The 14,708-nt window shown below is 40.9% G+C and overlaps 1 protein-coding gene across 2 annotated transcripts in view; it reads right to left on the bottom strand.

Annotated features, from left to right (window-relative positions):
* Window positions 1-634: 634 nt before the first annotated feature.
* Window positions 635-14,708, bottom strand: part of TMPRSS7 (transmembrane serine protease 7) — a 36,569-nt gene continuing 22,495 nt past the window's right edge. For both annotated transcript variants that reach the window (XM_053565699.1, XM_053565700.1), the window contains 8 exons: window positions 13,304-13,440; window positions 11,595-11,702; window positions 9,231-9,341; window positions 8,352-8,468; window positions 6,694-6,865; window positions 5,047-5,315; window positions 3,032-3,168; window positions 635-924 (listed from right to left, as the gene is read on the bottom strand). In XM_053565699.1, the coding sequence (XP_053421674.1) occupies window positions 754-924; window positions 3,032-3,168; window positions 5,047-5,315; window positions 6,694-6,865; window positions 8,352-8,468; window positions 9,231-9,341; window positions 11,595-11,702; window positions 13,304-13,440 (1,222 nt within the window). In that variant the 3' untranslated portion in view covers window positions 635-753. The remainder of the gene's footprint in view (window positions 925-3,031; window positions 3,169-5,046; window positions 5,316-6,693; window positions 6,866-8,351; window positions 8,469-9,230; window positions 9,342-11,594; window positions 11,703-13,303; window positions 13,441-14,708) is intronic.

The following is a 14,708-nucleotide window of genomic DNA, read 5'->3' as shown; positions in this document are numbered from 1 at the left end:
GTTGGGAGTTTATAACAGAACCAAAAACGAAACGATAATAACACTTCTGAAAAACGTCCCTTTCACTACAATCATATAAAAATTCTCTTGCCTTTTCACTGCTAACTCAATTTCAAATGTCTGCTTTCAATCCAACTACCATGCTGCTTCATTCTACCATTTAGTAATTGTTGGTAACTGTCAGTTTTGTTGGCTGGTTGATTGATTTCTCTGTATACAGCACTACCGTGCACCATTATGATATGTGTAGACAAAATTGGATTGAAAAGCAACGATATAGGTACTTCCTCTGTCCACAGATGAGTTTTGCTTTATTTGCAGTTGTGAAGGAGATATTTTTATGTATTTATTATCCCTAGAATGCTAAAGGTCAAGTATGGATTTTAGTAGAACTTTTTTTTTATGTCAATAGGTCAAATTTGCCTAAATCCTTATAAGCATCAGCACTTTAAACAACAACATAAAATAAGGACTTTTCTCATATTTCTTATTTTATTTTAGAGGCTTGGTTCATGACATTAATTTAGGTTTCTTCTATCTTGGATCAATGACCTCTCGACACCTACAAATAAATATATCCATATCTTTGAGGCAATTCTTATGGAATATACATTAATCTCTCTATCTTTCAATAAATACCAAATGTGTATTATCTGACATTTCCAGTTAAATAATTAGGTAACTTACTTCATTGCATTGTTTATAAAGAATCTATTTTTAGCAAATCACAGTTTAAAAAAACAGGTGGTATAATTACAGAAGAGAAGGGACATATTTGTGAATCCAGGGAACAAAGTTTGACACCCTTGTGTAAACACCAGGAAAATTTGGTCTTCCACATCCATGGCCCCAGCTAACAATGCCAGTCAAAATCCATTTTCCATCACTTTTTCTTCGACAAGATAAAGGTCCACCCGAATCTCCCTACACAGAAAGATAATGTAAATATGAAGTACATTTGTCCCATGATCAATTTAATCATAAATGTTGTCTATTGGACTGCGTTCAAAAGTCCCATTCTGACATGTTTTTTATTTATTTATTTATTTTTATTATTAAATCATAGCTGTGTACATTAATGCAATCATGGGGCACCATACACTGCTTTTATAGACCGTTTGACATATTTTCATCACCCTGGTTAATATAGCCTTCTTGGCATTTTCTTAGTTATTGTGTTAAGACATTTACATTCTACATTTACTAAGTTTCACATGTACCCTTGTAAGATGCACCATAGGTGTGATCCCACCAATCACCCTCCCTCCACCCATCCTCCCCCCTCCCCTCTCCTCCCTTGGCTAATCTCTATGCAGTTTGAGAAGTGTCAAGAAATAATGTGAAACTTCTAATGTCATTTTAGAATTATTCTTTTTATAATCACAAATCTGAATTCAAGAAACTTGATTCTTTAGGCAAAAGATAACATTAGAAGATTCTTGCAGAAGAAAACAACTCTTAAATAGCCCTCAATAAAGAATAACCTTCAGTGGTGGCAGCGGTGCTATTAGTCGTGCTAGTACGGCTAACAGTAAGGGCTAATGCTGATTTAGTGTTAGATATGTCCTCAGTGCTGTTGGGGTGATTTAATCCTTACAACCACCTTACGAGGCATAATTTATCTTAGAAAGTTGACGTCTATCTCTGGGCTGTGTGACTTCAGTGGGTGACTCAAGGTCCCCAGGGAGAAAAGGAAAGGAGACCCTGTTTTGTTAGCCTGGCTCAAGGAAGCAACCCTAACGACCACTGGCCAGCAGCTGCTACAGACAAATCAGCCTCACTTGAGAGTCCCTTCTGATATCTCAACTTCACAAAGTGAAGGCTCAAATAATTCAAAGTTTAAACATAATTTCTATAGCTTCAATTCTTTAAATTATAATGTCTGGTTTTATTTTCTTAGTTTGGAGTGTAGGCAAAGTTGCAACTTACTCAATAACAAACATAGGAAAGCCGTCCAGATTTGTCCTTGTTTCCCACTTGCATAATTTTACAACTCATTAGGTAAATTCTGACTAGCATGTAAACAGGAGTCTTTTATGTAATTGCTACCATACCAACTCTAGTAACATTAAATCTAATTTAATGCATAGATCCTAATGGCCATGTGGAGCAAGGCTATGTAACCAATGAGCTGCGAGAAGCACGCAGAACATAGTAGCTACAGCATGAGAAGGCAAGGGTTCAAATCCCAGCTCAAACCTTTACAGTTTCTACTTGTAAGACCTTGGTTAATTTACTAACCCTCTCTGTGTCCAGTTTTCTTTTTTGTAAAACGAAGATAAAAGAATAATTTGAATGAATTTACCTAAAAGACCTACCACAATGTTTGCCACAAAATTAGGAGGTCACATGATGGATCAAATGAGTTTTATGGCATCGTGGCTAAGATGTGACAACAGCTCCGTCATCCTCCTCATTCTCTAAACCATCTGTTTACCCTTTGGCAATCATGTATTCCTATTCTCCATAGATAAGATTCTCAGGCTTAGAGAACTGTCCCCCAAAAGGTGACTGCCAACTTTACCACTGTCAGGGAACCTACCGGGAGGCCTGCATACACATACAGTCTACCACCTCTTCCATTCCACTTCCCCGCCGCCCCCACCCCCAGCCTGTGCTTCAAAGAGTAAGTAAATCAAACCCTTGTGCTTTCACAAGTTAAATGGTTGCTCCTAAGGAAATAGGTAACAACCCTGAAACATGGTGGACTTGTGTGTTTCTTTGTATTGCTTTGCTTTCTACTTTGGGGGTATAAGAAAGCAATGGCAGAATGAGAATGGAGGATGAATGCTGACCTCATTCTCTAAAATTTAGATAAAAATACCTCAGGGCTAGAAAACTGAATTCTATAGAACCAGTTCTTTGAACACTTCTCCTTGATCTTAGGCAACTGGATTGTAATTGGTATGAGAAACTCAGATGAGTTAGGGGAATACCTGCCCTAGTTACTTCCCTGTGTTACTCAGATTAAATGGCAAAGCATTGATGGAAAGCACAGGTTGTTGGGCGAGAGAAAGGAATGAGGACTTACCTTGCAGGCATCTCTCTTGCCTGATACTATGCCTGCACACAGCATCCGTGAAGTGATGATCCCATAGGTGGACACGCACAGGGTTTGATCGATGAGCTCCACCTCTGCTTGCTGCAGGACAGGGGAGCCTTTATTATCTGGAAAGGGCATCAGAAGGAGAAATACCGATAGTGTTAACATTCAGTCAGGGCTTCTTTTGAACAATTAACTCGCATTATCTCCTTTTATTCTCATAATAATTCTTTGAGGCAAATTCTACTATTATCCCCATTTTGCTGATGAACAAGTAGAGGCTTAGATTAAAATCTTGCCCAGGCACAGTGGATTGCACCTATAATCTCAGCACTCTGGGAGGCCCAGGCAGGTGAATTGCTCGAGTTGAGTTCAAGACCAGCCTGAGCAAGAGCAAAGTTTCTAAAAAAATTAGCCAGTCATTGTGACCAGTGTCTATAGTTGCAGCTCTCGGGAGGCTGAAGCAAGAAAATAGCTTGAGCCCAGGAGTTTGAGGTTGCTGTGAGCTGTGATGCCATGGCACTCTCCTGAGAGAGTGTGACAAAATAAGACTCCATCTCAAAAAAAGAAAGAAAGAAAAATCTAGCCCAATGGCACATAGTTAGCAAGTGACACCAGAATTCAAACCCACAGAATGACTCAATCACTTTAGCCTTGTCCTTCTGTCCTCTGGGAGGAGCCTGTCACACTCCTCACCATGTCCTTCTTGCTTTTTGCAGGGTGGTGAGTCAGCACCCTACAGCAATAGCTTCTACAGATATTTGCCACTCAGGAGGCTTCTTAAATGGAACCACATAACTGATATATGGGAGTCTCCAAGAAACCATAAAAACTTACCAGTTTGGATTATAGACTTTCACTTTCTTCCCAACATGCCTGTCTGAGATGATTCAGAAAAATAAACACACAAACACGCACACATTCATGCTTATAAAGAAAACCCCTCTGATGAGTTGGCTGGGTAGACACTTTCCTCTTGTGATTATCTGACAATTTAATTAAGGCCCTGAGCACAGCAACCTATTAAGGTTATAAGTGTTCAGACGGTAAGCTGCCTTCCCTCACTGGGACCCTGAGACCTCAGCGGGCCCAAACTGGAGATGAGTGCTATTACTTCAACAGCTAAATGACAGCAGCAAGCATTCACCCACAGTGCATCTCTAGAGAATAGCAAAGAGAGGCCACAGGTTAAGGTACATGAGTTACAGACACTGTATCTGTCCTAAACCCTTGAAAAGGACTGCAGAGGCATCTGAGGTGACTGGAAGAGCAAGAATAAATATTAGCACTAACCCTTGGGAAGATGTTGGCAAAACTTTGGATTTGTCCCCTCACTGTATATTCAGAATCATCCATGAATCCTGGACTGTGGAAAACCTTGGCAGGACAGATGTTGGGGTTCCCTACTATCCAGCCTATTGTGCATATTGAAAAAGATGTTCCCTCTGGGTGGAGAAATTGCTAAAAGGCATCCCCTTTGGGTGGACCAATTCTAGGCTAGTATAACCCTCAGGCCTGAATTTGTAGTCTAGGGAAGTAAGGGGAGCCTAGAATTCACTGCCTCTCCTATCCTGAGGCCAGCTGCCCTGGTGCAGGATGTACATACATGATCATACAGACAGTTGTCTATGAGCTGACACAGTGGGAGTGCATATGTGTGCCCTCTCTTTCATAAAAAAGAATCACCTTGGATAAAAGGGATAAATATAGTTTAAAATAAGGAGAAAAATTGTTCCTCTATAAGGGCAAACCTAGCAAATCCTTCAGAGTTGGAAAAAGGCCTGTATCATCTAGTTGGTCCTGCCTGGCTCATACATCCTCCTGGAGCAGCTACAGAGCATCGTCAAGCAGGAATAATAATACACTTGTCCAATCCAACCTTTCAGAACTGTCAGGAGGCCTGAAGAGATGACATACACAAACTCTGTCCAGGGAGCACTACGTCAACACAAGTTGGCATCGTCTGCGGTTAAGGGCGTAACTATTCGTTCCTGCACACACACCTGCTTCGTGCCTTTGCCCCCAGCCAGTGACCCAGCACTTCTCCCCACTGCGCACTTTCTGGCCGGCAGGAGGGATGCATATTGGCTGAATGAGCTGTTTCAGGGCCTCAGGCCAGGCAACACTGAGCTGCAGCAGAGCAATGTCATAGTCAAAGGTCTGACTGTTATAGTACTCGTGGACCACAATTCTTCTCACTGAGGAGACAAACTTGGCATTTCCCTGCACATGCATCCCGAGGTGGGCAGTCCATGGGGTGGGGTCTGACAGCCTGGTAGAAAAGGAATGAAGCAAAAAATTGGTAGCTTAAAGAATCACATGAGTTTTGGAAGCAAACACTCTAGTGAGAGTCGAAGGCCTGGCTTTCAATGCCTAGTCACAGCCACGGGCTCTGTTTAGAGATGTGGCAAGAAGCACAATTCTGAGCCTCCTGTCTCCTTAGTAAAAACAGAGATGAAATAGACTTTGATGGGGTGGTGAGGTGTAGCTATGTTCCAGAAAACTCCCTCAACAATATCCAAAGAAAATGCTTGAAAATGTTCTTGCTGTTGGTATTTCATGAACCACACCTAGGTTAAGAATGTTGGTAACCAGAATTAGTTACATTCTTTCTATTCATGTTGAAAATGTCATTTGATGGAGGCAGACAGGGCTAGGAAGGTGAGGATCTGGGGACCCTACTACTACTACTTGGTTTGAATACCAGGACAGATTAGAAATCAAAGTGTTACAAGAAAAAATTAATGAAACTCCTTGAGAACAACTAGAAGCTTTAAAGATCACTGCTCTAACTGCTCAAGTGTGACAATTCACAGGGCACCAATACACCCTCCCCTGTCAGAATCCTAATCTTGAACTTATGGCCTTGCTCAAGTCAGTCCTGCAGTCTCCATGTGAGGCTTCCATTTCCACTAGCATAGCAGGGGGGCTGAAGAGAATGTGGAAGCGCATGGAGTATTTTCTCTCATCTCCTTGGCTGATGTCTCACTAGTGGCACTGGAGACCCAAAAGGAATATTAAGGTTAACATATTATTCTTCATGGCATAAAAGAATAGTGATCAAACAGATGTGAGGCTATTTTATCAACTGATATAAATCATATAACTTCCAGAAGAAGCAAATACCAAAATTGTATAACTTTTATATACAATTTATATAAAATTTGTATAACTTTGTTGAAATACTACATTTGAAAAAATTCAGGAGAAATGAACAACATCTTTTACCTATGATCTAGTAGTCCCACATAGGCTTAAATTTCAAGTGAGTTTATTTTCTAAGCTTTCTTTGCACTCTTAGCTGGACGAGCATCCATCCCATTGGTAAAGACAGAAGAGCCCCTCCACAGCCGGTCCTAAAGAACCCCACCAGGATCTGTCTCCTAATTTAAAAAGGGCTCCCCATACTCCAGTTGTTTCCCAATGCCTGTTCTTCTCTGTATTCTCTGCGCATTCTCATAGGTTTGCTCCCTCTGACTTGACAGCTCTGTCTTATTTTTCTCTTAAAAGCCTATTCATTCTTACTATTTCCTTGGTGGTTTTTTTTCCCCTTACGTACATAATACCTAAAAAAAAGTTTGGCCAATTGACTTGATTGAACATCTCCAACAGGGAGATGCCTATTGAGAGTGAGGATTGGGATGTCCTACCTGTTTCCATGGAAACAATGGGCTGCAGAAAGAAGCCACTCCCTGGAGATGACCGAGGCTCCGCAGTAGGCAGATCCAACAAAGTGGAGGCTGACTTGCCACGGCCAAGCCCCCTCCAGGGTGTCTATGCCCCCTACGATGCGGTGGAGGCTAGAGGAACCCCTGCTGCAACCTTTAGTAGGGGAAAGCACGCATGATTTGAAGGCAGACGTGGAAGAAAAACTGGAAATTATGAATGGATTAATAAACTGTGGTGGTATATTATACCACGTAATACTATTCAGCCATAAAAAGATAAAGACTTTGCATCTTTTGTATTTACCTGGATGGAGTTGAAACACATTCTTCTTAGTACAGTATCACAAGAATGGAAATGCAAGTATCCAGTGTACTCAATACTAATATGAAACCAATAGAAAAACAACTACACACCCGTAAGAGAGAAAAATACAAGTATATTCAACTGGGGGCAGGAGGGAGAGAAACTGGTGACCTCTCACCTGAGAGGCACATTGTGAAGGTGTTCAGCACACCCCCTAGATGAAGGGCTCAACTACAACTTGAACTTTACCTTAGAAACACAAACAATGTAACCTAATCATTTGCACCCTCATATTAATCTGAATTTTTTTTTAAATTAAATTACAAAATAAAATAAAATAAGAAAAACTGGAAATTAAGTCAGGTTTTGTGCTGGCTGGGAACAGACTCATCATGTAAGCAGTCTGAAATTTTCCACTTATCTACAAGAGAAAGAATATGCGTGTCCATCTGAAACCAGGCCCTATAGACCACCTTCTCCTTCCCGAAGCGCCCCACTACAGAGCCTCTTCAAACAATAATCATGTGAGAGGAGGACGAGACTTGTAGTAACAGCGGGAATGATATAAACAGCAGCCTGTGGAATTAGTTGTTAGGTAGAGAGGAAACTCTATGTTCCATATATAACAGAATTGAGACGCTCTTTGAAGTTACGCTGATGTAAAAGAAAGAATTTGGGAGAGATTTTGTAAGTCTGAGACAAATAAAAACCTACTAAGAAAAACTAGTTATCAGAACAATTTTTTTCTGCAGTTTTTGGCCAGGGCTGGGTTTGAACCCGCCACCTCCAGCATATGGGGCCAGTGCCCTACTCCTTTGAGCCACAGGCACCACCCTATCAGAACAATTATTTTGAGTGTAAATAGCATTGGGAAAGAGGTCTGATTAACATGTTGCCACATGGCCAGTTAGAGGCCGTGTGACTCATAAGAATATTTGGCATATTAGTTATTGGTATTGGGACTTAGCTAAAGAAAGAACTGGCACTAGATACTGTTCGTAACATAAGGCATTGTTAAAAAGTCATCCACTGTGTTTGAACATCTATTTCTTTTCTCATGAGCTTTTTATTTAAGAGCTCCCTTGACCAGATTTATTAGCAAGTGAATGTTCCATTATAAAAATCTAGTGCATTGATGCTGTTATCAAGAAGATAAAATCCACTGGTGTAGAGTTTTTATTCCTGAGAAACAATTTCAGACTCATGCAACAGTGTTTACTATTCTCCCTTGAGCCTGTGGCAACCTCTGCCAGGGGAATTACACTAAGAAAGGAAGGAAAATGAAAAAACAGATAACACTGAACACAGGAATCAGAAGGAATGAATTTCTACTCACTGCAGCCTTCTTCATCACTTCCGTCTGGGCAATCCACTGTCCCATCACATTTTGCATTTTGTTTCCTAAAGCAAACATCATTGCCACACTTAAAAGTTCTATTGCTGCATGGAATACCTAAAATGAACAAAAGAAGGAATAGCTTTTCCTAGCCAGAGACAGAACTGGGTGAACGACAGAGAACCCTGCAAAGGATGATTTAACCACAGGAGTGGCTTTGATGCTCTGGGGAAAATGGCAGGGAGAAATGAAGCACCCACAGTGAACTGTTCCCTCGCTCAAACAGAACCATTTGAAGGCAGACAGGCACACGTGTTGAGAACAAATCCAAGCAGCTGAGCTGCAAAGGAGCTGGCCATGTCAGTGGCTTCAGGCTGTGGCCTTTTTGCTATCACCCTATCTTATTATCCGAAAAAGTTTGTGAGCAAAAATCACTTCGCACTCAGTCTTTTATTTGTGAATGATAGCACATTTGTTCACAACCAGTGGGACGTTTGTGTTTCTGTAGGGGTGAGAAAAGAACATGTCCATCACAATATCTGGCGAATTTCTTTATATCAGGTCCTGATGTATTGTATCCTACCATCTTGAGCAGCCTTAAAAGCACGTAAGCAATGAAAATCTTACAATGTCAGTATACACATTTGAACACACACACATACACACACACATACTTCATCCCATTTAGAATGACCAACTTTACCAATTTGTCTGGGATTAAAGGGGTTCCCAAGACAAGGGACTTTATGTATTAAAACTGTGAAGTTCCAGGAAGACTGGGACAAGTTGATTGATTGCCCCAACCCAGAAAAGGTGTTTTGATTCTGATGTAAAAGAATTTTATAGGAAGAACAGCAGAGTGCAGAGGAGCCTTCCTACTTTGAGTGCAGTTCTGCTCATCCCGGCCATTCTCGCAGTCCCTGAAGCCATCGCAAACCACAGAGCCATGCTGTCTGAAGGAGCTAGCGTTGCAGGCACGCTTTGGGCTCACTGGAATGAGAAAAGAAAGCCCATGAGCCTGAGAAAATAGCTGGGTTCTCTGATGATCAGAAGAGCCTGTTAAAGGTACAAATCATCCAGTTGACTTAAATAAAATAAAAGGCATATTCCTCGAAACTGGCATTTCCACTAGGAAAAGCAGATGTTTAAACTTTGGGGTAGTTCCTACCACTGGAGTTTGTCAGATATGATTTTTGCTTCTGTATAAATGTGTTAAATTCTAGTGGCTTATTTAATTACAATTAAATGTATTGTAAGTAATTCATTTTAAAGAAAATAAAAATAATAAGCTGTTATCTAAACCAAACTCATCAACCTTCCGAAACAAAGTGGGAGTCTCCTGAAACTGAGGATTTTGTCTTATTCATTTATGTACCTCAAGTCCCTGACCAAAATAGTAGATTATCAGTAAAGGCTTGTTGTATGAATTAACGAATGTGAGCTCTCAGAGGACAACAGACTTGTGGTTTGTGTGTAAAGAAAACTCTCTTTCTCTCTTTTTTTAAGAAGTAGATTTTATTTATTTTTTATTTATTTGTTGTTGTTATTGCAGTTTGGGGCCAGGGCCGAGTTTGAACCCACCACCTCTGGTATATGGGGCCAGCACCCTACTCCTTGAGCCAGAGGCACTGCCCAGAAAACTCTCTTAAAACTATTTTATCCTGAGAGATCCATTCCCTAAATTAGGACATACCAGTGTACACCTATCATGTTATTCTTCTCTGGACTATTTTCATGAATTGCCTTTAGATGAATGACAAGCATGGTATGCTAGTAACCACATTTAGAAGGTATGATTCCTTAGACATTTTGGACATTTCTGGGTTTGTGAAAAGTTATTAGTCTGTTGTCAACTCCTGTTTTGACCATGGTATCTGTTGTTAGGAGCAGAAGGTAGGAAAACTGGTGCCCTGGAATAGTTCATTAAACCCCTGAACATGCTTAGGTGACTCCCAAAGAATAGCTCAAAAAAAAACGACATGAGAAATGATTATAAAAAAATAGTTCTTATTCTAAAATAATACTAATTATTTTTGTTTGGAGCATCATAGCAGAGAATAATAATGTAAAAAAACAAAACTTCAGTCACTATATAATGGTCAGTATTTATTTTCTTAACAAATAGAAAATTCTATAGATGTAAATGGTCAATGAACCATAAGTTACAGGGGGACTTTTTGTTTTGTCTAGTCAATAAAAAAAAAGAAGGTACGGAGTCACAGGTTATTTTTCATGAGTATTTTTTTTTTACCATTAGTATGTTAACTGTTACTGTATGTTTATTGTAATATTTCTTCAAAGATATGGAAAAGATTAAAAAGTATCACCATTGTACTAGTGCTTGAATTAAATAAATACTCTGGACCTTTAGGAGAAAATATTGCCAGCAGTGTCACATGGTCCAGTGATTTGTCCTTCCCATATGGCTCCTAGAAACTGGAGAGAGATTCAGGAAGGTGGCTCAGATAGTTATGAAAAACCAAGGCAGAGATTTTCTACTCAAAGTCATTGCCGACGTGATGCCAGGCAAACCGTACAGGGTTATTTTCTGAGCAACAAAACTTTCTCTTTTATGTATTTACAGACAACAGTGGTGCTCCATAAATCAGCATACTGAAAGAGTTTATTTCTGAGCTTCTCTTTAGATGGAGGATAAGTGCTTTCAAAGACAATTATTGTGCTGAAGATTGGGGTAGATGAAGTTATTGGCCACAGGTCTGCACTCCCTGTGGCAGAATATGTACCCCACCCTTGCCAAGGCCCTAAGGTGAGCAAAATAAATGTCCCTGTCCATTGATTTTGCTGTGCAGCTTGCTTCGACCCGTGGAACGTGACACAGCTGGTGTGCCAGTTCCTAACACAGGCCCTAGGTAAGAGGAGTCACCTGGTTGCACTCACCCCTCCTTTAATTCTGCTGCTGCCTTGCCTAGCTCACTGGCTCAGTGAGGGGAGGAACCATGAAGGGGAGACCTAATCCCAACCTGAGATGACCAAGCCCAACAGGACCCAGTACTTGAAGCAGAGCCACCCATATTAGCACAGCCTACCTCAGCCATATCCCAGACAACCCACGGATGCATGATCCAGGATAAATGACTGTTGTAAGCCCCTGGGTTCTGGAGGCAGTGGATTAGGAGGTGATAGATGACAACTACAAAACCCAAGGAAGCACGTCAGCGGCGGCAATGGCCCTGAGAAGTTACTTATTCATAAGAACGTCATATGAAAAACTCAAATACCCACCACAGAAAAGTTCATCGCTCTCATCAAAGCAGTCATTTACGCCGTCACAGCGCAGGGCCTGAGGGACACACAAACCGGAGGAGCATCTGAAAGATCCAACAGGGCAGGCTACAGGCAATACAAAATAGAAAACCTTGGGTGGGCCCCTGAAAATCGCCAGACCACACTAGCAAAGAAATACAAAGTGTCAAGCGGAAGCCAGTGGAAAGGGTAGCAGTAGTGATACAGCAGTTCTCAACTTGTGGGTTGTAACCCACAGGAACTGTATTAAAGGGTCGTGGCATTAGGAAGATTGAGAACCACTGGATGACATCAAATCATGGCTGCTGGAATTGAAAGACAAAAATGCAGAAATAAGAAGAGGTAGTCCACCAGAAGCTCCAAGTGGACCTGCACCCAGGTCTTGTGCACTAGAGAACTTTCTCTAGCTTCACAGCCTTGACTCAGCTGGATGGCTTTATCACACACCTGAGGAATGTGAAAGTGGCAAGGTCCTGAAGAGAGTCCAACATTCCTAATGTGGAGTCATTAGACTCTCCCTGGAATTGTAAATGGATTTCTGGCATCTGAGTGCTCTGTGATCACATGCGTTATTCTGTATATCTTTAATTACATTTGTGAGTGGTTTCTGTCCCAGAAAAAATTGGTAACCACTGATCTTATCGCCTTGAACCTAGAGAGATTAGTGACTGGCCTAACAATCCCAGACTCCTGGCTAATACCTCCCTGCCCATCGTTCTTTCCACTTTAGCCAAGGTGCTCAACAGTGATCCATTCTCCTCCTGATCTTGAATCACTAATCTCGAGATTATTGATTGCTAAATAGTAGAGAAATCCTTTCTCTCTTTAGGCAAAAACAGTGCTGGAGAATGCAGTCAGGTCAAACTCTCATACGGTAGAATAGATGAGGCTCTGGAAAATAGGCAGGGTTCAGAAGAAAGTTAAAAATAAGATGGCTTACTTCCTTACCTGTGACTGCTGGAAACAAATATTCTGAAATTCGGGGTTAATATTCTGAATCCAGAAGAAGATGTTTTGGGGACTGGCAAAGAAGGACATGGTCTGAAGGAGCTCAAGTCATGTCCTCATGAATTCCTCAGTGGATAACCTTTACTTTGGTCATTTTAAAGTGGGTCGAGGATTTCCTGAGCAGGTCACTATCTACCTGTCCAGCTCTAACGACTTTCCTTAAACATTAGCTTTTCTGCTAGTCACTTCCTAGCCATTCTTCCAGCAGTTTTCCCTGTGAGCTTCTAGTTCAACATTCTGGGGCTGATATTTGAACTCTCTCCACCAACCAACTTACCCTATTCAGCACAGGCCACAGTGAGTCATAACTGTTGACCTCAGATCCACTGTAGGTGGGCATCATACTCACAGAGAATTATGGCAAGACCACAGCACACCAAAAAATGGGGCTCATCTTATATTTTAGGAATGATAAGAGAAATTATTTTTCAACTATAAATAAGTCATAGAAAAAAGTTATATTATTTCTCCTATAACTTAAAATGGAAAAAGGAATATGTAATTTTATACATTTGTTATCTTTATTTATTGTATATGCATGCACTATGTAAATTTATTATAAAATATATATAAATAAATAGCACAAATAAAACAGTGTTCACTTGTTAAATCTTCAAAGTTTAGAGTTTGAAAGGATTAGCCTCCATTTAACCATTTACTAAGATTTTTCTAAGGCTTACGTTGACTGATGTTGTAACTGCCATATTCTACCAAAAGTGGCTTGTCTGAAAGCCTTGAACTGCACTGGAGCTGAACGTGAACCAGAGGGCTGGGCACTCGGAAAATGGTCTGGTGATCCATGTAGGAACCGCAGTACCTGAGAAGACAAGAGTGTGAGAGGACATGCAGCTTGATATTATGTCAACTGCATTCCTATGGACAGTGAGCTCACTAAGAGTTTGTTCATTTGGGTTTCGTAGGCAGAGATGCTCCTGGTAGAACTAATGGTATTCTGTATGTGACTGTGATCAAGCAACTTTCGCCCCCTCAATTTTCTACTCTGCTAGATAGAACAGTAATAGTACTATCAACCTGTTGCTTGTCTCACCATCACTTACGAGCAGAAGAAACATGTATCAGATTCTCCCAATCCTCTCTCCTTTTCCAGTGTAAAAACTGTGTAACCCAGCTTGAACAACATAACAAGACCCTGTTTCTATAAAAAAGTAAAAAATTATCAGGGCGGGCAGTGCCTGTGGCTCAAGGAGTAGGGTGCCGGTCCCATATGCCGGAGGTGGCGGGTTCAAACCCAGCTCCGGCCCAAAAAAAAAAAAAAAATTATCAGGGCATCGTGGTGCCTGCCTGTAATCCCAGGTACTTGGGAGGCTGAGACCGGAAGGATTCCTTGAGCTTGGGAATTTGAGATCACAGTGCGCTAGGATTACACCACTGTTTCCACCCTGGGCAACAGAGTGTCATCCCCTCTCAAAAAACAGCAGAACCTATTTGACAACAAGAACTGCCTGCTTTTGTTCACAAACGTCTTTATGGACTCAAATCTATATCCATGAGCTTAGGTTGAAAATATGTAAGGAATTCCAGCAACTTTTAAAGCAAAAGAACATTTTTTCAAATTACATTGAAATCCGATGTGTACTTCAGGATTTGTCCTCGGAAAAGTCCAAAGAATTAATGTCTATCTATAATATTTTCCTATTTCAATTTTTTTCTTACCTCTCATTACTTAGTGTGCTCCAGGTTCCTAGTGCCCTTTTGAAAAAATATCACTCCTGTTACTCGTGTTAGTAATTATTACTATAAGGTTGGATGCAGAGGCTCACACCTATAATCCTAGCACAGGCCAAGGCAGGTAGATTGCTTCAGCCCATGAGTTTGAGAGCAGCCTGAACAAGAGAGAAACCCCATCTCTAAAAATAGCCAGGTATTGTAGCGGGTTCCTGTAGTCCTATCTACTTTGGAGGCTGAGGCAAGAGAATCACTTAGTTAGAGGTTGCTGTGAACTACTACGTTACAGCACTCTACTGAGGGCAACAAAGTGAGACTCTGTCTCAAAAAAAAAAAAGAAAGAAATTATTTCTACATTAGTACCATGGTTTGTAGAGCATGGAATATTATTATATTACA

Source organism: Nycticebus coucang, chromosome 16 (genome assembly GCF_027406575.1).
Source record: "Nycticebus coucang isolate mNycCou1 chromosome 16, mNycCou1.pri, whole genome shotgun sequence".
In the NCBI taxonomy this organism is placed as follows: Eukaryota; Metazoa; Chordata; class Mammalia; order Primates; family Lorisidae; genus Nycticebus; species Nycticebus coucang.
This window is presented reverse-complemented; position numbering and strand designations above follow the sequence as displayed.